The sequence below is a fragment of the Lissotriton helveticus genome, chromosome 3_1, assembly GCF_964261635.1.
Source record: "Lissotriton helveticus chromosome 3_1, aLisHel1.1, whole genome shotgun sequence".
In the NCBI taxonomy this organism is placed as follows: domain Eukaryota; kingdom Metazoa; phylum Chordata; class Amphibia; order Caudata; family Salamandridae; genus Lissotriton; species Lissotriton helveticus.
Window position 1 is genome coordinate 51,805,689 of NC_136061.1, and position 24,149 is coordinate 51,829,837.

At 50.6% G+C, this 24,149-nt stretch overlaps 1 protein-coding gene across 1 annotated transcript in view; it reads right to left on the reverse strand.

Annotated features, from left to right (window-relative positions):
• LOC144822618 (uncharacterized) overlaps window positions 1–24,149 on the reverse strand; it is a 327,297-nt gene that overhangs the window by 12,663 nt on the left and 290,485 nt on the right. The window contains exons 17-18 of the mRNA XM_078680351.1: window positions 21,047–21,236; window positions 11,176–11,348 (exon numbers count right to left, since the gene is read on the reverse strand). Of these exons, the coding sequence (XP_078536477.1) occupies window positions 11,176–11,348; window positions 21,047–21,236 (363 nt within the window). The remainder of the gene's footprint in view (window positions 1–11,175; window positions 11,349–21,046; window positions 21,237–24,149) is intronic.

Sequence of the window (24,149 nt, forward strand, 5' to 3'; positions counted from 1 at the left end):
GATGCAGGAGGGCAGGAGACCTAACAACCTCAGAGTCAGTCTCACCTAAAACCAGGACAGAGGCTGAAATATCAGAATCATAGCCTGAATATCCTGGACTTGCCTCTCAGGAGGATAGGCCTGAAACTGCACCATGTCCTGATTGGCTCTGATGAAAGCTCATGAGAGGGAGTAAGGTGCGACTTCGGCATGTTGATAGTGAACCCCAGCGAATGCGGGAGCTTTGCTATAGTCTGAAGGTGGGAGACGACTGCCTGGGGTGAACCAGCCTTCAACAGCCAGTCATTGAGGTAGAGAAAGACTGAAACTCCTGACCTCCACAGATGAGCTGCAAACACCGCCATCACTTTTGTGAACACCCGAGGGGCGCTGGTAAGGCAGAAGGGGAGCGCAGAAAACCGAAAGTACTTTTGGCCCACTTAGAACCACAGGTAATGTCTGGACAGGGATATGGAAATATGAATCCTACAAGTCCAGGGCTACACTTCAGTCTCCTGGGTCGGGGGCATATAGAACTCGAGTGAGTGTGAGCATTTAGAATTTCTCTTTCTTCAATTAGAGGTTGAGAAGGCACAGATGAAGTGTAGGACTGGGTACTCTGTCCTTTTCTGGCACCAGAAAGTAGGAAGAATAACAACTAAAATCTACTTCTGATGCAGACACCTTCTTTAGGACTATCATAGCCAAGATAGCCAAGAAAGCCTGCATTTCTTGATAAATCGAGGAGAGATGGTCCTCTGTCAGCCGGCCGTAAATGGGTGCCATGGGTGGTGGGAGAGTCACAAAGGGGAGGGAGTGGCCCCTTTTGACTATCTGGAGTACCGAACAATCTGATGTTTCTGACTGCCAGTGAGGGAGGTGATGGCGTATCCTGGCTCCCACTTGGTGCCCATGATAGTCGGATGGCCAACTAAATAGGTTTGGGGGTGGTGGCTCTCGGAGGGTGGTGGTGGTGAACTGAGTGACCGCTGGCCACCTGCCCATGCTGTCTGTGGGACCCGCACCCTCTGCCATGAAAAGGCTGGAACACCTGTTGGCGGTGGTGGCTGAGAGGGTATGGGCATGGTTGAAGACTACTTCCATGGCCACAAAAGGGACAGAAGGTGGATTGAGAATGACGAGGGGCCGTAGAGAAGCCCAAGGACCTGGCTATAGCTCTGCGGTCCTTAAAACGCTCCAGCACTGAATCTGTCTTCTCTTTTCAGCCAGATGTAGTGCAGAAAGGCCACTGGCAAAGAAATCGCTCTGCCCAGCGAGTCAGTCATGTCAAGTCCTCAACATAGGGTGAACTTTGCTGCGTCTCGTCCATCAGCATTAGCCTCGATGAGAATGGCTCGGGCCTCCTCCAAGGCCATAGGCAGCACCTGCGCAACCAAGTCCCATATCGTATGGGAATAACAGCCTCAGAGCTAGGCTGGTGGAAGAGAACATTCTCTTACCTGAGTTTTCCAGCCTCTTGGATTCCCTATCTGGTGAGTTGGTAGGGAATGCTGGGGTTAATCCTGGATGTGGAGTCTTGGACCACCAAGCTGTCTGGGGTTCAGTGCTAAGTGAGGAAAGTGGGATTCCCCAGGAGTGGGGTGATGGCAGCAGGCAATCATCCTAGGCACAGGAGCCCCTGGGCATGGTGTTGATTAGCCTTGAGTAGGACATCTGTAAGAGCTTCATTGAAGGGGAGAAGGGGTTCAGTATAGGAGACTCCTAGCTGAAACACCTCCATCAAGATGTTCGTCTTGTCCGCCACTGTGGGCAGCTGAAGTACAAGACCTCGGCCACCCTATGCACCACCATCACAAAACGGGAACCCTCCTCCATTGCCACAGTAGGAGGAGAGACCAGGCCAGTGTTGGGTGAGGTGTCCATCCCATTGACCTTTGATGGTTCCTCATACCAGTTGTTCTGTTCTGATCTTCTTCAGGGGGCTGGTAACCATAAGGGTCTGTAGACACCTTCCATTTGTCTCACTCTCCAGGCCTGTCAAATAAATAAGGCACTGGCTTTGCTCCGGGAAGCATGGATCCAGTCGGCTCAGGAGTCCGCATCGGGCGACGCCGCTCTGTTTCTGTGTCGGGTGAGAAATAACGATGGGGGAGACGCCGCCTATGGGTGTCAGTGGTGCCTGGGACGTCAGCCCTGGAGCAGGCATCGAGGAAGGTCTCGCTGACAGCCCACTCCAGATCCAGCAAGGAATCTATGAGGCCCGACTGATGCCAAGGGCGACTCCACTGGCGTGGATCCAGTAGGGCTACCCTTGCACCTTTGGAGTCCAAAGGCGCTCCAGAGGGACCGGGCCGGTGACAAATGAGACTCATGGCCTCATAGAACTGGCAATGCCCTGGCAATAGGTGCCTGAAAGGTTAGGCGGTATACTCTGCGCTTAAGGACTGCGCGATTTGGCGCTAACGCGGTGTTTTTAAACTGCTTGCACAGCGTGCATTTTCTAATTTGTATTCTTTACTTTAAAATTTGGATTTTAGTATAATTATTTCTTGTGTGCCTTAGCGCTTATTTGCCCCTCACTTGCACGTTAAAACTTACCCTTCCACCGCTGTTTGGCGGGTCCGGTTCTGGGGTGGTGAGGGAGCGCCATACTGGTGTAACCAGTGAAGCCAGACGCCGCCATATTGGTGCGGGTCGTGGCGACTGGTCTTCATTACTTCCGCCGGCCTACTTAAGGCGGAACTTGCCCGACGATCCTTCCCTGGCAATAGGTGCCTGAAAGGTTAGGCGGTATACTCTGCGCTTAAGGACTGCGCGATTTGGCGCTAACGCGGTGTTTTTAAACTGCTTGCACAGCGTGCATTTTCTAATTTGTATTCTTTACTTTAAAATTTGGATTTTAGTATAATTATTTCTTGTGTGCCTTAGCGCTTATTTGCCCCTCACTTGCACGTTAAAACTTACCCTTCCACCGCTGTTTGGCGGGTCCGGTTCTGGGGTGGTGAGGGAGCGCCATACTGGTGTAACCAGTGAAGCCAGACGCCGCCATATTGGTGCGGGTCGTGGCGACTGGTCTTCATTACTTCCGCCGGCCTACTTAAAGCTCCACTTTTTCAACGCGCAGCGGTGACGCGCAAGGTGGCGCCTTCCCTGCGCCTGAGTCGTGCCAGAGTCCTGCCCGTCTGCGCCCGTCAGCGTTCCGGGAGCAGACGGGGCAGGACGGCTGGCAGACCTGGTTATTTTACAGGTATTATTGTACTTTTAGTTGTTTTAATGTGTTATTCCTATTCGTCCGAGACCCTTTCCGATCTTCGCCCGCCGATTGGGCGTTGCCATTCTGTTTTTCCGGCCCATCGGGCATTAAGAAAAGGTTGTCAGGTCTGTGGCTGGCGAGCCCCTTTATATAACAAACCGAGTCACCCTTATCCAGAGACCACTCTTACTTGTTTACTTCTTAACACTCGTTCTCTTGGATGCCATGCTCTAGATATATGGAATTTACTTGAGAACTCTGATATATCTTGCCTTTTTCTTACTGAGACATGGCTGAGTGACTCCTCTGCACCAGACCTAGCGAACGCCATTCCACCGAACTACTCTATTATTAGGAGAGACAGAACATCTGGGCGTGGGGGTGGTGTAGCTATTATTGTTAACAACCAATTGCGCTGCACTACCTTCCCGGTTGATAATATTCAGAATACGGAGGCACTTGGCTTTACTCTTCATTTGTCTCCTCAGTATGCTTGTACTGGTATTCTGGTATATCGTGCTCCTGGTCCTTTAGGCTCTTTTGTGGACGAGTTACAGGTTGCGTTATCGGTGCCATGTCTCAAATCTAAACATTGTCTATTGTTAGGCGATTTGAACATACACATGGACGAGGTCGTGAATCCCGACACAATAAAATTGATGGAGGTTACTGCAACTTTAGGATTTACTCCATTCGTTCACGATTCTACACATAATAAGGGCCATATTCTGGACCAAGTTTTTTCCACGGTTATGATTAATGTATTTGCCCCCCAACCTGTATTATGGTCGGATCATTTCTTAATTACTTTTAGTCTTTCTAGTATCTCTCCTGCCAGATTGAATTCTGTGACTCCGGCTAAACGTATGTTTAGGCCTTTCCATCTGTTATCTAGTGAAACGTTACTTCAGGCTTTGGTACGCTCACCTTGCACTTTGTCCGGTAATTTGGAAACTGACCTACCCATTTATACGGAATGGCTCACAACCACACTGGCGGATCTCGTGCCCGAGAAAGCCGTTGAAGCTAGAAACAAACGTGCTTCTGCTCCCTGGTTTTCATCTAAGCTTAAAGAAGCTCGTCAACATTGTAAGAGAGCAGAAAGAATTTGGAGAAAAGACTATCACCCTCATGAGAGAGTAAAACTTAAAGATTTGACAAGATCCTATCATAAATTGATTTGGAGTGAAAAAAAAGTTTATCTCGAACGTCGGATAGATGAATCGGACAATTCGTGTAAGGAGATTTTTAAAATTGTTAGAGACTTTACTTCGCCATCCTTGGCCATTCCTGTTCAGAGCCATTCTAAGCCTTGGCTTGATGAACTTGCACATTATTTTGTTGACAAAATAACTAGTATCCAAGCTGACCTTGCCATTTACTCTAAACAGCCTCGGGTTGTTGACCCTGATGCTCTTTTTTCTGTTAACCCCATTCTTGGGGAATTTCCGCAGTTGAGCCCTGCCGCTTCATTAGACTATCTGACAGGCTTGAAATCGGGCTCCCCTTTAGATCCTTGCCCGATCTCCTGTCTTAATAAAATAGCCTTTGTGCTAAATGGACCCATAAACTCCATTTTGAACTCTTCACTATCGTCTGGCATTGTCCCACAGGCCTGGAAGAGTGCCCTTATTCTTCCATTAATTAAAAAACCTAATCTTGATCCCATCATACACGCCAACTATAGGCCTATTTCTCTCCTCCCCGCTCTGGCGAAGGTGGCGGAAAAACATGTGCACCGATCTATCTCGGATTTTATCGAGAATAACAACTTGTTGCACAGTACGCAATCTGGGTTTCGTGCGAATTACAGCACAGAGACCGCATTGCTGGAAGTCACCACCGCCATTAGAGAGGTCTTAGACTCGGGAGGCAAGGCCATGTTGGTTATGTTAGACTTGTCGGCGGCGTTTGACACCGTCCCCCATGATACCCTCCTAATTCGACTCTGGGAGTGTGGTCTTAGGGGGACGGTGTGGAACTGGCTTAAGTCATTTCTAGCCAGCCGTCGGCAAACGATCTGGGCGCCACCTCACTCCGCAGCTATGTCAGCCCTGGAAGTGGGGGTCCCTCAGGGGTCTATTCTTAGTCCCCTGCTTTTCAACATCTTTATGGCCCTCCTTGCAGAGGTTGCGGAGTCGTTTGGCGCTCAGATCGTGTCTTACGCTGATGACACCCAGCTCTTGTTCACTCAGAACAGGAACGAGATGTTTGATGGGACTCGTATCAGAGGCTGCCTAGAAGCAGTCTTTGATTGGTTCAAGAGACACGGCCTGAAATGCAACTCCGACAAATCGGAGCTGCTTTTTTTCGGGTGTGTCTCTGAACCAAACTGGAAGAGTTGGTGGCCTCAGGATCTGTTTCCCCCTGCCAACGCTAGCACCAAGGCTAAAAATCTGGGCATCATTGTCGACAACGAGTTGACTTTTGGACCCCAAATAGCCTGTCTTGCTGGGAAATGCTTTGGCATCCTGAGGATGCTCAGGAAATTCCTCCCTCTGATTTCCGTGAACCATCGCAGGGTTATCGTCCAAGCATTGGTAGGGTCACGTATGGACTATGTTAACGTCCTTTATCTGGGTCTCCCCAAATACCTAGTAAGGAGACTTCAGGTTGTGCAAAACTCAGCCGCTCGGGCTATCTATGGTCTCCCTAGAAGAGCTAGTGCCTCTAACTTGCTGAGGGAATTGCACTGGCTCCCTATAGCCAAAAGGGTGTTGTTTACGAGCTTGACGTTAACTTATAAGGCTCTTCATGACTCAGGCCCTGGGTACATCAAAAAGCGTCTTGCTTTGTATAAACCGAGCAGAGCTCTTCGTTCTGCCTCCTTGTTTCTAATGTCCGTTCCTTCCATCAAACGAACTAGACAAGGGGGGCGCTCTTTTCACTACCTGGCCCCACATGCGTGGAATAGATTGCCTCTTGCCCTTAGACAAGCCCCCAGCCTGATGTCCTTCAGGAAGGCATTAAAAACCTGGCTTTTTACTTATGAATTGTGAAGTCTTTTAACCTCAGTTATGTTTCCTTTCCATTAAAGGTCCTCTTCGCCAAAGCGCCGGGACACTCCATTGTGAGTAGCCGTTGCGCTATAGAAGAACCCAATTAACATAACATAACATAACAGAACTCCTTCTGGTGAGCGGGGATCACTTCAGGAAAATCGGGTAAGCGCAGAGCAGACCCAGAGTCACCTTCCGCCGACTCACGGGGCCTGGGGTGTAATGCTCCCGCATCTCTTCGGAAGACTTTGAAGAATGCGGCATGGTTTAAGACCTTTTCAACGTCTTGGATTTCTGTGCCTGTGGGACTTTCCCGATGACTTGGAGTGTGTCAATGAGTGCAGAGAAGGGTTCTGCAATGATCCCGGGACCCCATGCACGAACGGGACCTGGAGCGTTACAGGGTCAACCTACGTCGGGCGACGAGGTGCTTTAGCAACAGGTCCTTCAGCGCCTTGGGATGCATGGTGCAGCAATCCTCACACGCCTTGGGAGTTGTGTTCACACTCCAAGCACCACAAGCAGACTAAGTGGAGCTGGTTTCTTAGGTGACATCCTTCACACCAGGAGAAAGACCTAAAAAAATGTCTTCAAAATGTTTGAAAGCACCAGTCGAAAAGTAATTGAGGTGTATATCAGACCGGATCAGTGCTATCTGGCGGGGAAAGGAAAGAACTGACATCAGTGTGCTGAGGTGGCACCTTTATATGTACTGCACATGTCACTTCTGGTGCAGAGGATGCCGATGACGTGGACCCAAATGACGCCACCTTATGGTGCGCAGGGGTATTTCTAGAAAATCTTCCGGATCCAGTCTGATGCCCGGGGAATATTCTAAGGTAAGGAATCTGCAGCTAGAAGTCTCTTCAAGATTAAATAAATACCAGTGATCACCTGTAGCTATCGCCATCACCTTTTTAGATTTTCAGACTATACTTTCTAAGATTTAACTATTACATTGATGGTTTTTCTGTTCCCTTTTGACAGCTTGGCTGTGCTATATCAATGTTTGAGATAAAAAAACATATTCTTAGGGGGATTTAAAAGTCTTAGATCACAGAACTGTGACATGGTGTTTTCAACTATGGCCCAGTACCTCTGGCGGCCATCATTCACCTGGTCATGAGCATCAGTACAGCTGTCTCTCAGTGTCTCTTGAGCTGCTACTTGGGTCATGTTGATGGTGTCTAGAGCTACAAAGGCTGCTCGATCAGGGCATTATTGCAAACTGGGAAGCATTAGAAGAGTTTAATTCAAGATGGAGACCCGGCTCTTCCAAATGTCTGACTACTTAGCGGCATTTCCAAAGTTTTTTTATGCTTTATTAACCTGCAAATGACATTCTGAGCGAGGCTTTGATGACTATCGATCACACCACCTTTCACCTATAAAATGAAAGAATATAAGTGTCAAATTGCACTACTAGAGCACCTTTTTACTTTTTTGTTTACTTTTTTTATTTTTTATGTAAGAAGTGTACAGTTTAACAAAAAATACAAAAAACAGGCATGTTAAACGGCAAAAAGAGAACAGAAACAACAAAGCCAAAAAAACAAGGGGGCATATTATCAAGGGATTTATCTCCGCGTTTTGGGCTTTAAAAGCCAAGAAAGCGGAGATCAAATTATTTCCCTATCAGCAACAGGGTGCTAACACGCAAATTTGCATGTTAGCACCCTTTTTCTCTACGCTTCCCCTTGCATCTCTAATGAGATGCAAAGGGGGCGTTCCAGAGAAAAATAATAGGAGAAATGTTGTTAAGCGACATTTCTCCTACTATCAAGTATTTCGCTTACCCTGTTAGTGACAAAAAAAGCAGTGCTAACCGCGGTTAGCGCTGCTTTGTTTACACCTGGTATTTTCCTGACTTAGCCATGATATCCTATGGAAGGTGGATATCATGGCTAAGTTTGTGAGCCCCTATCATCAAGCTAATGACAAACTTCGAGAGATTATCATTGGATTTACATCGATAATCTCTCATTTGGCAGTTAGCGCGAGGATTTTTATCACTTCTGAGATAAACCTTGTTTATCTCTGCGATAATGTCCGGCGATGCTTAGCGTTAAAAAATGTGTTGCTAAGCCTAGTTATCGATAAATATCGCTCATCGTTGGTAATATGCCTTAACCCTTCTCCTACCTGGCCGCCAAGACTTGGAACTCCCTTCCGACCCACCTCCGCCTGACCCAGGACCACCTCGCCTTCAGGAAGCAGCTCAAGACCTGGCTGTTCGAGCAGTAGCGGACCCCCTTCCCCCCCCCCCAGCGCCTTGAGACCCTCCGGGTGAGTAGTGCGCTATACAAATGCTCTGATTGATTGATTGATTGATTGATTAAGCTTCGTTAAGCGAACAATAACAGATCAAAGCAAATCAAAGCAAGCACGAGACAAAAATAATAAATAACATTCGAACAGACATCGTTGCAGCCATAAACCAACCCCTATTATGAGTTAAATCCAGTCAGTAATAACGGGCCAGATCTTAGCGCCTATTGCACTCTTCCTCGAGCACCTTTTCACAAACATGTTTTTGGGAGGTCCACAGGAAAACTGGTCAGATAAGTTTTGCTTATGAGCCTCACTGGTTTATTCAGCAACAGAAGAATGTTTCCAATCCCTATGATTTTAATATTTTGATGTCACTAACCAGTACCACCAGTATGAATTCTGTTCCAGCACCACTGTCCACTGGTCGAGAGCACCTTGAGAGAAGAACAGGTGAACCTACTAACCTGTCCTTCCCTCTCATCTGCCTGCTACACTAAGAGACAGGTACCTCCTGCTTTCTAAGTCCACTGTCCGTGCATACCACATGGTAAGTGAGAGCGGCCGGCGCAGGAACCCTCTACCAGCTGCCGCTGACCAGGGATCACTTAGGTGCACCCATCCATGGTCCCTGGTCTGCACTCACCCCCATCACTGTAGGGTAATACATGGAATGGTCAAGAGCCCCACGGCTGTGAATCCAATCACAGGCTCAACTCTCCCAAAGACGCTTTGTACGTCAGATCCGAGCCCGGCGGTCACTGGCTGTGAGTACAGATGACGCGTTCAACCCCTGGAGATCAGGGCCACAGACCGCCTCGGTCAGCGCTTGCCATGCCAAAGACTACAAGGGACTATTGCTGGTAGCCGGTCTCTGGGACCTGCACCGCGCATAACTAACCAATAGTTGGAGCCAGAGGGTTGACATTGTACAACCATTGGAGCTTTTTACCCCTCTCCTTCTAAAGATCTGCATTCTATTGTCATTAAAAGCGCTTGGCTCTTTTCAATTAATACTGCCTCTCAAACCCATCAATGTATCAAACACCAAGGCTTCACTGTATACGGGTCACCCTCCTAGACTTCAAACTTTACTTTAGACTTGTGGTTGAGCCTCACTACCATTGGCCAACAAAAGAGGTGGGAAATGTTTGTGGATTGTTTACTAATGTGTACAAGTGTGTGTGCCCCGAAGTGATGCAAAACATAGCAATTTTTTACTTACCATTCAAAAGGCCCGCGCGTGCAGAGTAACATTTTATAGTGATGCGTGAGTGCCAATGCAACCCCTAGTACATCTAAGGCTCCAGTCCTGACCTTAGCTGACCCCCCCACAGGACATGGAGGCCCCCTCACGCCTTTGAACGCTTCTAGATAGTTCCCGGATCTCTGTGGACCAGTGATGTCACAATGCGTGGGCGGAGGAGAGCCGGAATGATCCTTTACAGATCATAAGGAATTTACTTCTGTTGTAGGGTCAAGGCACAGTCCGGTGTAGGGTGCCAAACGAACACAGGGTAACATCAGTGGCCAAGCTGGGAAACCCCAGTGCAGGTACTTGCCCCAAAGTAGGCAACTAGATTATAGTGTCTTAAACAACTGTTTTTGTTTGCAAGAGCTGCTGCAACGAAGATGTCACAAGCATGCCACCTCCCCGTGACCTCATTGATAGGCTCTCATCTTGAGAAGAAGAGGCAAGAATGGACCATTACTATACAATCAGAGCGACTGATGCTGCCATGGGAGAACCCTTCTATTGGTCGGTTCGTACACTTGACATGGGAGAACCCTCCTATTGGTCGGTTTGTAGACTTGACATGGGAGAACCCTTCTATTGGTTGGTTTGTAGACTTGACATGGGAGAACCCTCCTATTGGTCGGTTTGTAGACTTGACATGGAAGATCCCTTCTATTGGTCAATTTGTAGACTTGACATGGGAGAACCCGTCTATAGGTCGGTTTGTTAACTTGACATCGGAGAACCCTCCTATTGGTCGGTTTGTAGACTTGACATGGGATAACCCTTCTGTTGGTCGGTTTGTAGACTTGACATGGGATAACCCTTCTATTGGTCGGTTTGTAGACTTGACATGGGAGAACCCTTCTATTGGTCGGTTTGTAGACTTGACATGGGATAACCCTTCTATTGGTCGGTTTGTAGACTTGACATGGAAGAACCCTTCTATTGGTTGGTTTGTAGACTTGACATGGGAGAATCCTTCTATTGGTTGGTTTGTAGACTTGACATGGGATAACCCTTCTATTGGTCGGTTTGTAGACTTGACATGGGAGAACCCTTCTATTGGTCGGTTTGTTGACTTGACATGGGAGAACCCTCCTATTGGTCGGTTTGTAGACTTGACATGGGAAAACCCTTCTATTGGTCGGTTTGTAGACTTGACATGGGATAACCCTTCTATTGGTCGGTTTGTAGACTTGACATGGGAGAACCCTTCTATTGGTCGGTTTGTAGACTTGACATGGAAGAACCCTTCTATTGGTTGGTTTATAGACTTGACATGGGAGAATCCTTCTATTGGTTGGTTTGTAGACTTGACATGGGAGATCCCTTCTATTGGTCGGTTTATAGACTTGACATGGGAAAACCCTTCTATTGGTCAGTTTGTAGACTTGACATGGGGGAACCCTCCTATTGGTCGGTTTGTAGACTTTGGTGTATCTGGGGTACAGTCTGCAGGATCCTTGGCCACTCACCTTAAGCATCAGCCCTTTGCTGACGGTGAAGTTGTAGGTGAACCGGGGCAGCTTCTGGCTTCTCTGTAACTCTGCGGGCGGTGGCAGTGGAGGTAGGTGGAACGTCTTCTCCGGCTCCTCCTCACGGTGGAAGGTGGCCAGCCGCCTCTTCAGAAGGTGCTGAACCCTCAGAACTAGGAGAGACGCAAAGAGGGAGCGAGCATCAGTCATCGACCAGACCTGGACAAGACCCATCTATATAAAACACATCCCTCTTACTAAATACACGTGTTGTTATTGTAATGGTAATTATACCAGTAAAACTCCTACATATAGTAACTGTAATCAGAGGTCTGTAACTGAAAGCACATTTAATATCTTTAATCCACTAATCCACTCAATCGAATCCACGTCTGGTAATGTAATGTGGAGAAGTGTGGCTCACTGGTTACAGGAGGCAGACCCTGAAGCAGAGGTCAGACCCGGGACCAGGGTTCAATTCCCGACGCGGCAGGGTCTTGAGCCCAAATGTCCACGGACTCGCTAATTCTCGCTTCGGTGCCTCCTCGAATCACGGGTTCACACTCTGCAACTCTGGGCAATAGCTTGCTTAATCTCCACTACGGCCCCCCGCGGTGGGATGCCTGGCTTTCACCTTGGGGATGCCCAGTATGGGTTATCTCACGGAAAAAGCCAGGACGGGTTCCCAAAGCAAGCGCCTTGAGACCTTGCGGTGATAAGGCGCTATATAAGAACCTTTGACATTTGACATTTACATTTCACATAATCACACACCAAAAAGTCCGGTTCAATACTCTTGAGAATGTGTTCGAGGTCTGGTCTGCAGTCCGCAAGTTGCCGGGGTTCGGCAGACTGAACTATTATACACCCATAGGGAAGGACAATGCATTACTGGATATTTTTAAAGATAGTAGTATATCACAATGGAATGCCAAGGGGTTAAAAACTTAAGGGCATTTTTCTTTTACTATTAACGGGATTCATGTGCGGATCGTAGAAGGGATTGTAATATATAGCATAGAGACGTTTTTAAGTATCTCCAGCTGCGGGATATTCTTTTCTGGAAAAAGGGGGTCCTGTGAGCTTCCAGATCCAGTCTTGTGCGGGAGACGATCAAAAGTGAGGAGTCTGAGGTTAGATAGATTATCCACCAGAAAGAGCGTTACCAAAGGTAAGTAACTTGTTCTTTTCACCACTGTGCCACTCTAGGCAGATGCCTGCCTTATGCAGATCTGTCCTGATCCTGCTCCTCCTTTTATCCCAAACTGTCTGGCGAGTCCCCCTCTAGGTAGGAACATAAGCAACCTCAGACCAGTTTCAGCCTTGTTAAGCCTCGTCAGTGAGGAATAGTTGGAAGCTGTGGAACAGCGAGCAAGGGACCCACATCTAGGCACTGCCCTGGCCACTTAGGGTGATACATTAAAAACACAAAGGGTAAAACAGATGAAGATCAACCAGCTTGTGAGTTTCTGAGCATTTACAGACTTTTGTGAGGCCTATTCCCATTCTGGATACACGTGGCGATTAAACCTGTGTCGAGGAGGTGGGCAGGGATGGAGGGAATGACTCCAGGATTAGTGGGGTGTAGGATGAAGGGTTTATCCAAAGGAATAAATATTTTCCTCCTGGAGAACAAAAATATTAGCATGTATAAATGCAAATTTTTCTAAGCATTTACACTTGCATACATATGTAAAAATAAAATCTTAACTCAACTGGTTGTCAATATAGTACAAACGGATTTTTAATATAATGCTAGCATATGGTGGCATGTATATAACCCAAGAATATGAGGTATTAATATAAAGCAAGCAAATGAGGGTAGTAGTTTATCACAAGCATGTGGGGTTATAAATATGATGCAAGTATAGGGGGTATTAATTCAACACAATCATAGGGAAGTATTCAACCAATCAAATCAATCAGGGGGTTTATAAAGCGCACTACTCACCCATTAGGGTCTCAAGGCGCTAATGGGCGGGGGAGGGGGTGCTGCTCTGGATCAGTCGAAAATCCAGGTCTTGAGGTCCTTCCTGCAAATGTGCAGGGTCGGGGAGCGTCTGATGTTCACAGGGAGCTCGTTTCAGGTCTTGAGGTCCTTCCTGAAGGTGTGCAGGGTCGGGGAGCGTCTGATGTTCACGGGGAGCTCGTTCCAGGTCTTGGGGTTCTTCCTGAACGTGTGCAGGGTCGGGGAGTGTCTGATGTTCACTGGGAGCTCGTTCAAGGTCTTGGCTGCGATGTAGGAGAAGGCTCTCCCGCCTGCTCTGTTTCTGCAGATGCGGGGGACCTCTGCCAGGGCGAGGTCGGCGGAGCAGAGGTTCTTCCTGGGTACGTGGAAGGAAACTCTCATGTTGAGGTATTCGGGTCCGATGTTGTGGAGGGATTTGTAGGCGTGCGTGAGGAGTTTGAAAGTAACCCTTTTCTCGATGGGGAGCCAGTGGAGGTCTTGTAGATGTTGGGTCATGTGTTCGTGACGTGGAGTCCCAAGGACGAGTCTGGCTGCGCAGTTCTGGATGGTTTGGAGTTTGTGTAGAAGAGTTCTGTTTATTCCAGCAAAAGGGCTTTGCCATAGTCCAGTCTGCTGGTTATGATTGCGTGGGTGACTGTCTTTCTGCATTCAGGGGGGATCCATTTGAAGGTCTTACGGAGGATTCGGAGGCAGTTGAAACTGGTGGAAGTGACAGCGTTGATCTGCTGGGTCATGAAGAGGGAGGAGTCGAGGATGATGCCGAGGTTTCGTGCGTGGTCTGTAGAGGTGGGTAGACTCCCAAGGGCGGGGAGCTACCAGGTGTTGTCCCAGGCGGAGGTGGAGGGTCCAAAGATGAGGACCTCACTTTCTCGGAGTTGAGCTTCAGGCAGCTGTCCTTCATCCAGGCTGCGACATCCTTCAATCCTTCCTGGAAGCAGAGCCTGGTGTTCTTGGGATTCTTTGTGAGCGAGAGGATGCGCTGGGTGTTGTCGGCGTAAGATACTCTGCGAGCCCATGCTGTCTGACAATGGCGGCAAGGGGGGCCACGTAGATGTTGAAGAGCATGGGACGGTGCGATAATCCTTGGGGTACTCTGCAGTTGACCTCTGTGGGTTCGGAGAGGAAGGGGTGGGGAGTCTGACCCTCTGGGTTTTGCCAGAGAGAAAGGATAGGATCCAGTTGATGGCGGCTCCTTGAATTCTTGCGTCGTGAATTCCGTCTGCGAGGGTGCGGTGTAAGACAGGTCTAGAAGGATGAAGGCCGCGGTGTGTCCCTGGTCGAGTAGCATGCGGAGGTCATCAGTGGTGGCGAGCAGGGCATTCTCGCTGCTGTGGTTGCTGCAGAATCCAGACTGGGAGGCGTCTAGGAAGGAGTTCTCTTCGATGAAGGTGGTCAGCTGGGAGTTTACGAGTCTCTCGGTGACTTTGGCTGCGAAGGGAAGGAGTAGTTTTTCAGGGCTGTTGGGTCGGCCGACGGTTTCTTGAGGATGGGTTTAACATTCGCCCACTTCCAGTCGTCTGGGAAGGTGCCGGATCTGAAGGAGGCGTTGATGGTCCTTCCTAGTTCTGGTGCGATGGCAGCGGCGGCCCTGTGGAAGATGTGCGGTGGACAAGGTTCAGTCGGGGCTCCTGAGTGGGTTTTCTTCATGGTCGAGGTAATGTGTTCCAGGTCATGATGGTTGGCTTGTCGGTGGAGGTGGGCAGGGGGGTGGTGTCCGGCTTCCGTTCACTGAAGTTGTCATAGAGGTCCTTGATCTTCAGATGGAAAAAGGAGCTGAGCTTGTTGCAGAGTTCCTGGGAAGGTGTGATGTCCATGGCTTCGCTGGGGTGTTTGGTGAGATGCTGTATGACATTGAACAGTTCTTTGGCGCTGGTTGCCTTGGAGAGGACTTTGTTCCTGACGAAAGTCCATTTGGTGTCTCTTATGCAATGATGGTATTCCTTCATGGCGCTCCTGTGTTTGTTCAGTGCTTCCGTGTTGTTCTTGTTTCGCCATGTTTTCTCTAGGCGTCTGCAGGCGCGTCTGGCTTCTAGTAATTCTGTGGTGAACCAGGCGGCTTTCAGGGGTCGTTGTTTGACGAGGTGGCGGAGGGGTGCGAGCCTGTCGGTGCAGCAGGCGATCCAGCTGTGAAATTCTTTGGCTGAGGAGTTGGTGTCGGTCGTGGCGCTGGGAGGGTCTTGGAGCAGGGCGGTGATGAGGTGTTCCTCTGTGATCTTGCTCCAATTCCTTTGTGGCGGAGCAGGGCGGACTTGGGTGCGGTGGTGTTGTTGAAGGTGAAGTGTACGCAGTGGTGGTCCATCCGGAGGGGCTGGGTGGTATGGCTAAAGCGGATGTTAGCACCTCCTGCGAAGATGGGATCGAGGGTGTGTCCAGCTCTGTGGGTGGGCGTGTCTGCAAGCTGCTTCAGACCGAGGTTGTCGAAGTTGTCAAGGAGTGTGGTGGAGTCGGGGTCACTGAGGTTGTTGAAATGGAAGTTCAGGTCTCCGACTAGGACGTAGTCCATGGAGGTGATGGCATGGGGTGGCACGAGCTTTGTAATGGTAGTTGCGGACAGTGTGCGAGGTCCCGGGGGTCTCTAGGCGAGGGTGCCGCGTAGCGTGGTCCTAGGGCTGATCTGGAAGTGGAGGTATTCTGTGTTGGAGTGGGGGGGTCACTTGTGCTGAAGGTGGAGAGTCAGAGGGAGGTCTTGTGCGCGATGGCGAGTCCTCCTCCTGGTTGGTGGGGGCAGTCCTTTCTCTGGATCTTGTAGCCATCGGGGATGGTAGTGGCGATGTCGGGGCCGGATGTCACGTTGGTCCAGGTTTCCGTGACAAAGGCGAAGTCGGGTGAGAGGGTGTCGATCAGGTCCCAGATCTCTACGGACGTGTCGGTGTAGGAAGAGTACGTTGATGAGGATGCATGTCAGGACTTCGGCAGTGCGTGCGTCCAATGGGCTTTCAGAGGTGGAGGGGCGTTGTCGATGGTGAAGGAACTTTGGCAGAGTCTGCAGGAGAACTGTCCGTGGGTGGTGTTCGGTGAGGAACTTTTGCAGTCGGTGTGTCTTCCGGGATTGAGTGCATGGAGGGCGGCGGAACCATATTGGTGGGGTCTTGGAGATCCAGGGTTCATGGCACTGGCTGTGGTCGGGACTCGGATGGGCGCAGACAAGCTTGCCATAGGCGCGCCCGCTGCGCGTGGCCGAACAGCGGCCTCCGTTAAGTAGGGGAGGGAGGAGGCGGGAAGGCAGGAACGGCGATCAGGGGCTGGGCGGGGCTGAACTGGCACCAACAAAGGAAAAAACGAGCAATTACACTGTGGCAGACAAGGGGACAGTGACTCAAGGGGCAATGCCAGAACAGAAGGGATGGCAAAACGGCACTGGGACTAAGATAAAAATAAAAGTAACAATTAAAATAAGCGCAGCGGCAAGCAGGTTGGGTAGCGGGTCGAGAGCGGTCTCAACCCTGCTCTCGTAGTTCGGCGGCGGAGACGGCTGGGCGGTGTTGCGTGGAGGGAGAGCGGTTACCCAGGCCAGGAGGTCAGGGCACTTGCCCGATCCTCCGCGCAGCGGCCTCCATTAAGGAGGGGAGGCTAGAACACAGGGTGATTTTTATAACACATACATGGAGGGTTATTTTACAGCAAAGTATTAATGAGACATCAACATAAAGAAAATAATGAATTTTCTTTATAAGACTCTGGTAGTGTCATGCATCATCATCGGCCCGTAAAAACTAGGATGGGCTCAACTGGATTGCTCCCTGGAATAACAAAGAAGAGTGATAACCAGAGGTCTTAGCAATTGCCTCAGTGAAAAGGAGACAGATATGGGACACTTTTTGTAATGCAGGGTAATGATATGCAGCACATAGATTTGGAGCACAATAATGATGGCATGGAATGCACTTAAGAGAGATTACTAATGGCTGGGATTCGCTCAACCATTCAATCTATCATGTTGTTGGACTTTGGCCCTTAGGGCAGGTTCACCCCTAGACTTTTTGCCTTTAAATGGTGACCTGGTGATGGTGATTTTTGGATTCTGCGCACTTTCACTGTGTCCCAGTGGAAAGTGCGTGCGCACTCTGAGTGCATGTGCTGAGCTAGGCCTGCCCGCCCATAGGAATGCATGGGGAATGTATGTGTCCCTGGTAGTTCCTGATGCGTGGGGTGTACAGGCTTGAGTCTGGTATGTGTGAACTCGTGAGAATGAATGCTGCGCAACGGTATGTGCGGCTTGTATGTGTCTAGTGGGGAAGTATCATTCCTAGACATGGCTGTACGTGTGCAGTGAGGGTGCTGGAGCGTGATTGGCTGGAGCTGGCTGGCATGCCAGGCTCCAGGAAGTCTGGATGGGTCTGCCCGGTGGTGAGTGTGAGATTAGCATGAGTGATGTGTGGGAGGAGTGTACCTGTGTCTTGGATGGGCTGGGTTTTCCCCACACAATGCTGGCTCCGCCCCCCTGTGGTGTGTCTAATGACCCAAGCCCTGCCAGTGAATAGAGAGGGTGGTTGAGGTAAACAGAGTACTCAAGAACCAGCTGCGACTGGTTCCGCCCCCACCCTGCCTTCAGACAAAGGAATGTACTGTATAAAAATGGGGCTGTGTCCCCACAGAAGTTGTTCTCTTCCAGGATCCTGAGGGGGGCTGCTGCTGCTGTCGCTGGGCCAGAGGACCGCCACTTGGAGTGTCTCCCTGCCTGGAGACCCAGTGAGCTGGCTCTGGGCCCAGCCTTGCCCGCTGCCTGCCCTGAGGTACTTTTGCTGGACTTGTGTTTCCCCTGAAGCGCCTGGAAGCGCTTTATTTTGTCTGCCAGCGCTGGGAGCGCTTTATTTTCCCATATAGCGCTGGGAGCGCTGTGTTAATTACCCTTAGCGCTTGGGAGCGATTTGCCTGCCAGATCGAGTGCCCACCTCGATTGGAGTATTTATTTAAGAAAGCCGGTGCCCACCCGGCATTGCCCGGGTGATTTGCTGCTGTTTTTAAATTTAACTCGAGGGAGCCCTCGGTAAATTCATCCCCCGCCTAGAAGTGCCGGAGACGGGCCGCCGCGCTGCCCGTGACGACTCTGAAGTGTTCCTGCCGGCCGGCCAATCAGAGAGCGGGCCGACCGGAAGTCCCGCCCCCGCAGCCGCGACCCGGAAGACAGGCACAAGACGCCCGGACGAGGGCAGGACCGGCGAGGCTCCCTTCTGCTTCCCCCGGTCTGGGGAAGCCTCGGTGAAGACAGAGGTTCGCCCGCACCGGCGGGGCCCCCGCAGTGCAGGAAGAGTCCGGCCGCAGCAACAGAGAGTCCCGAGGAGCGGGAGCTCTCCAGCCAGCTGCAGCGAGACCGGGTGAGTGACGGCGCAGTGGTTGCTCCAGGGAAGGGGGAGGCGTCGGGGCACATTGTCGGTGCCCGCCCCCCCTCGTGCTCTCTCCCCGAGTGAGGGGAATTGTGGGTGAGCCCTGAGAGGCTCTGGGGGCATTTTAGGCACAGCGAGTCTCCCGAGCGGGGCTCCTACCTAACGTGAGCCATTGTCCTCGAGTCCCCCAGAGGAGGGACTACTACAAAAAGGTGCCACAGTTGTGTGTGAGCCTGAGAGGCTTTTGGGGGCACACCATTTGTTAGAGCCACGAGAGGCTCTTGGGGGCACATCATGAGTTAAGAGCCCAGAGAGGCTCAGGGGCCATTGGTGTATTCAGAGCCCAGCGAGGCTCCAAGGGGACAGTCATTCTGCAGAGCCTGTGAGGCTCCCCCAGCGTGTTGGCCCCATCATTGTGCTACCCAGTTGCCCAGCACTTTGTGGGCAACTGCTCCGTTTAGGCCCCCCTGACATTGGACACAGGGCGTCCTAGCCCCAACAAGGCCAGTTGGCCTAGGGACAGTCACAGGTGGTGACTTCTGTGAGTTTGGCGCAATTGTTCATTTTCTGCACCTCTGAATGTATTGTTGATGCATCATGTGTTTTCCTCCCCTACACCTCTGAATGAATGTTATGCATTGCATCATGTGTTATGTGCTTACACCCCTACAGGTACTGTAATACTTAGGTGGTTGTTTTCTCCCTAGTACAGGTGGTGCTAGTGAGGTCCTGGTTACCAGTGATTACTGGTTGTGTGCTCTATTTTTTTATATTTTGTGCTACAGTGATTTACATTCTAAGTGCTATTTCTGAAAGTGTTACTTCTGATTCCTGACAGTGGTCCAGGTGGCCCTGTCTTGTACATATCCCCTGTAAATTCTGCCCGTGCCTCTGGCACATTGTAAAGTGTGTGTTTTATCTAATGTGTTTGGGTGTAATACAAAGGCTATTTTTGTATAACCTTGTGTGGAGTTTCCTTTGTGGTGGGTCCTGGGTGTTGTTGCTGGGGTGCATGCGCAAATACTTAACTTACATCGCCTCCAAGTTTAGCCTTGCTGCTCGCGCCACGTTACCTAGAGGGTGAGCAGGGGTTTTCTTCGCGTGTAACTCCCTTGCCCTGACTTGGGGGGGGTGGTCTCTGACTGACTTTGGCGAAAGCCCTGGCCAGCCGGGGATCCCATTTCCAACACATGTTTCTTGTTTTTCTCACTGTTATTATCATGGAATAATCAGAGACTGAGTCAACCTGATGGACTTTGAACCTGTGACCTTCAGGACACACAAGAACTTCTGCAGTGTGTGCATGAGCCTTCTGAGGTACCTCATAAGCTCTCACTCCATTCACCAGGAATCAGACTTCTCCAGATGTGTTCATTAAGATTCTAAGTGCAGACTTACCTCCTGTTAGGAAAGTTGGGAGAGGAATGGATATGATGTGCGCAGGAAGGATGGGTTAAGCTGGTGAACCAGTTAAACATCATGTGGTCATTAACCATGCAGCGTCCTTACCTTGTGGGTTCTGGGCACATGCATTGCCCAGAAGCAGATTATGTCCTTACCTTCAGGCTTCTGGGTGATTGAAGCTGACTGCGTTGCCCGCTAGCCCTGCTACGTCCTGACATGGACACCTCTGGGAGCATGCTTCTGACTGCTTTGCCCACTAGCCCTGCTACGTCCTGACATGGACGCCTCTGGGAGCATGCTTCTGACTGCTTTGCCCACTAGCCCTGCTACGTCCTGACATGGACGCCTCTGGGTGCTTGAAGTTGACCGCGTTGCCTACTAGCCCTGCTACGTCCTGACATGGACGCCTCTGGGAGCATGCATCTCACTGCGTGGCCCACTAGCCATACTAAATCATTCTTGACTGTAGGCCTCTAGGCGCACACATCTGACTGCATTGCCCACTGAAACATCCTTACCTAGAATCCTCTGGGTGCCTGTAGCGGAGGTAAACATCCTTCACAACGCGGTCAAAACACAGCGGTGACATTACGACGCGTCTTTTACAACGCAAGTCATTACCACGACTTGCACTGGAGGGCGCTCTAGACTAAGGAATAGTAGTTTTACTATTCCAACACCTTCCCTGCTGTACGTAGGCTGGAGTTGGAATAGTAAATCTTTCTGGTCCAGCACCCTACAGCACAAGTCGTGGTAACGACTTGCGTTGTAAAAGATGCGTTGTGATGTACCGCAGTCATTTTGATCGCGTGGTAACATCATACAACCGTAGCGTACTGCCCTGAGCAGTAGCCAGCCTACGTTTATACCAGGTGGCGTGATCGCTGGCAGCTGAGTGCAGTGTACACTAGCCATGCACATCATAACCTGGAGCCCTCTCGGAGATTTCAGATAACCGTGCTGTCCACTAGTCTTGCCATGTCCTTACCTTGCGGCCTGTGGGCACTTGCATTGTGCCCTAGCCATGCGGCGTCCTTCTGTGAAAGCTTCTGGCCATTGGCAGATGACACTGTTTTCTGCTAACATTTTCTCCTAGCCATGCAGTATCCTTACCCAATGTCCCTGGGTGCTTGCAGCTCGGTGTGTTGTCCACCTGGCATGCGTCAATGCTTACCTGGAGGCCTCTGGGCACTGGCAGCAGACCGCGTTACCCACATCTTCCGGAACCCTGCCCAGAATGGGAGCAGGCTGGTAAACACAGCCGCATGGAGCTCATCGAACAGGCCTGGCTCGGGGAGGTCGACATACAGCGAGTCCTCAACCGCCATCATGGTTCTCTGCAGCAGGTCCTCGTCCATGTCGAGCTGGAGAGCAAGCAGAGGAAGACATGGTCACCTCTTCTGCTAGAGTGAGGATACCTGCTACCCAATGCTGAGGCAGCTTCATACCTGCTACCCAATGCTGAGGCAGCTTCATACCTGCTACCCAATGCTGAAAGAGCCTCATACCTGCTACCCAATGCTGAAGCAGCCTCATACCTGCTACCCAATGCTGAAAGTGCCTCATACCTGCTACCCAATGCTGAAGCAGCCTCATACCTGCTGCCCAATGCTGAAAGAGCCTCATACCTGCTCCCAATGCTGAAAGAGCCTCACACCTGCTACCCAATGCTGAAGCAGCCTCATACCTGCTACCCAATGCTGAAAGAGCCTCATACCTGCTACCCAATGCTGAAGCAGCCACATACCTGCTCCCAATGCTGAAGCAGCCTCATACCTGCTACCCAATGCTGAAAGAGCCTCATACCTGCTACCCAATGCTGAACCAGCCTCATACCTGCTACCCAATGCTGAAGCAGCCTCATACCTGCTACCCAATGCTGAAGCAGCCTCATACCTGCACCTAATGCTGAAGCAGCCTCATACCTGCTACCCAATGCTGAAAGAGCCTCATACCTGCTACCCAATGCTGAAGCAGCCTCATACCTGCTACCCAATGCTGAAGCAGCCTCATACCTGCTACCGAATGCTGAAGCAGCCTCATACCTGCTACCCAATGCTGAAAGAGCCTCATACCTGCTACCCAATGCTGAAGCAGCTTCATACCTGCTACCCAATGCTGAAGCAGCTTCATACCTGCTACCCAATGCTGAAAGAGCCTCATACCTGCTACCCAATGCTGAAGCAGCCTCATACCTGCTACCCAATGCTGAAAGAGCCTCATACCTGCTACCCAATGCTAAAGCAGCCTCATACCTGCTACCCAATGCTGAAAGAGCCTCATACCTGCTACCCAATGCTGAAGCAGCCTCATACCTGCTGCCCAATGCTGAAAGAGCCTCATACCTGCTCCCAATGCTGAAAGAGCATCACACCTGCTACCCAATGCTGAAGCAGCCTCATACCTGCTACCCAATGCTGAAAGAGCCTCATACCTGCTGCCCAATGCTGAAGCAGCCTCATACCTGCTCCCAATGCTGAAGCAGCCTCATACCTGCTACCCAATGCTGAAAGAGCCTCATACCTGCTACCCAATGCTGAAGCAGCCTCATACCTGCTACCCAATGCTGAAGCAGCCTCATACCTGCTACCGAATGCTGAAGCAGCCTTATACCTGCTACCCAATGCTGAAGCAGCCTCATACCTGCACCCAATGCTGAAGCAGCCTCATACCTGCTACCCAATGCTGAAAGAGCCTCATACCTGCTACCCAATGCTGAAGCAGCCTCATACCTGCTACCCAATGCTGAAGCAGCCTCATACCTGCTACCGAATGCTGAAGCAGCCTCATACCTGCTACCCAATGCTGAAGCAGCCTCATACCTGCTACCCAATGCTGAAGCAGCCTCATACCTGCTACCCAATGCTGAAAGAGCCTCATACCTGCTACCCAATGCTAAAGCAGCCTCATACCTGCTACCCAATGCTGAAAGAGCCTCATACCTGCTACCCAATGCTGAAGCAGCCTCATACCTGCTGCCCAATGCTGAAAGAGCCTCATACCTGCTCCCAATGCTGAAAGAGCATCACACCTGCTACCCAATGCTGAAGCAGCCTCATACCTGCTACCCAATGCTGAAAGAGCCTCATACCTGCTGCCCAATGCTGAAGCAGCCTCATACCTGCTCCCAATGCTGAAGCAGCCTCATACCTGCTACCCAATGCTGAAAGAGCCTCATACCTGCTACCCAATGCTGAAGCAGCCTCATACCTGCTACCCAATGCTGAAGCAGCCTCATACCTGCTACCGAATGCTGAAGCAGCCTTATACCTGCTACCCAATGCTGAAGCAGCCTCATACCTGCACCCAATGCTGAAGCAGCCTCATACCTGCTACCCAATGCTGAAAGAGCCTCATACCTGCTACCCAATGCTGAAGCAGCCTCATACCTGCTACCCAATGCTGAAGCAGCCTCATACCTGCTACCGAATGCTGAAGCAGCCTCATACCTGCTACCCAATGCTGAAGCAGCCTCATACCTGCTACCCAATGCTGAAGCAGCCTCATACCTGCTACCGAATGCTGAAGCAGCCTCATACCTGTTACCCCATGCTGAAGCAGCCTCATACCTGCTACCCAATGCTGAGGCAGCCTCACACCTGCTACCCAATGCTGAAGCAGCCTCACATCTGCTACCCAATGCTGAAGCAGCCTCATACCTGCTACCGAATGCTGAAGCAGCCTCATACCTGCTACCCAATGCTGAAGCAGCCTCATACCTGCTACCCAATGCTGAAGCAGCCTCATACCTGCATAAACAACCCCGTACCTGCTACCCAATGCTGAAGCAGCCTCTTACCTGCTACCCAATGCTGAAGCAGCCTCATACCTGCTACCCAATGCTGAAGCAGCCTCATACCTGCTACCGAATGCTGAAGCAGCCTCATACCTGCTACCCAATGCTGAAGCAGCCTCATACCAGCTACCGAATGCTGAAGCAGCCTCATACCTGCTACCCAATGCTGAAGCAGCCTCATACCTGCTACCGAATGCTGAAGCAGCCTCATACCTGCTACCCAATGCTGAAGCAGCCTCATACCTGCTACCGAATGCTGAAGCAGCCTCATACCTGCTACCCAATGCTGAAGCAGCCTCATACCTGCTACCCAATGCTGAAGCAGCCTCATACCTGCTCCCAATGCTGAAGCAGCCTCATACCTGCTACCGAATGCTGAAGCAGCCTCATACCTGCTACCCAATGCTGAAGCAGCCTCATACCTGCTACCCAATGCTGAAAGAGCCTCATACCTGCTCCCAATGCTGAAGCAACCTCGTAC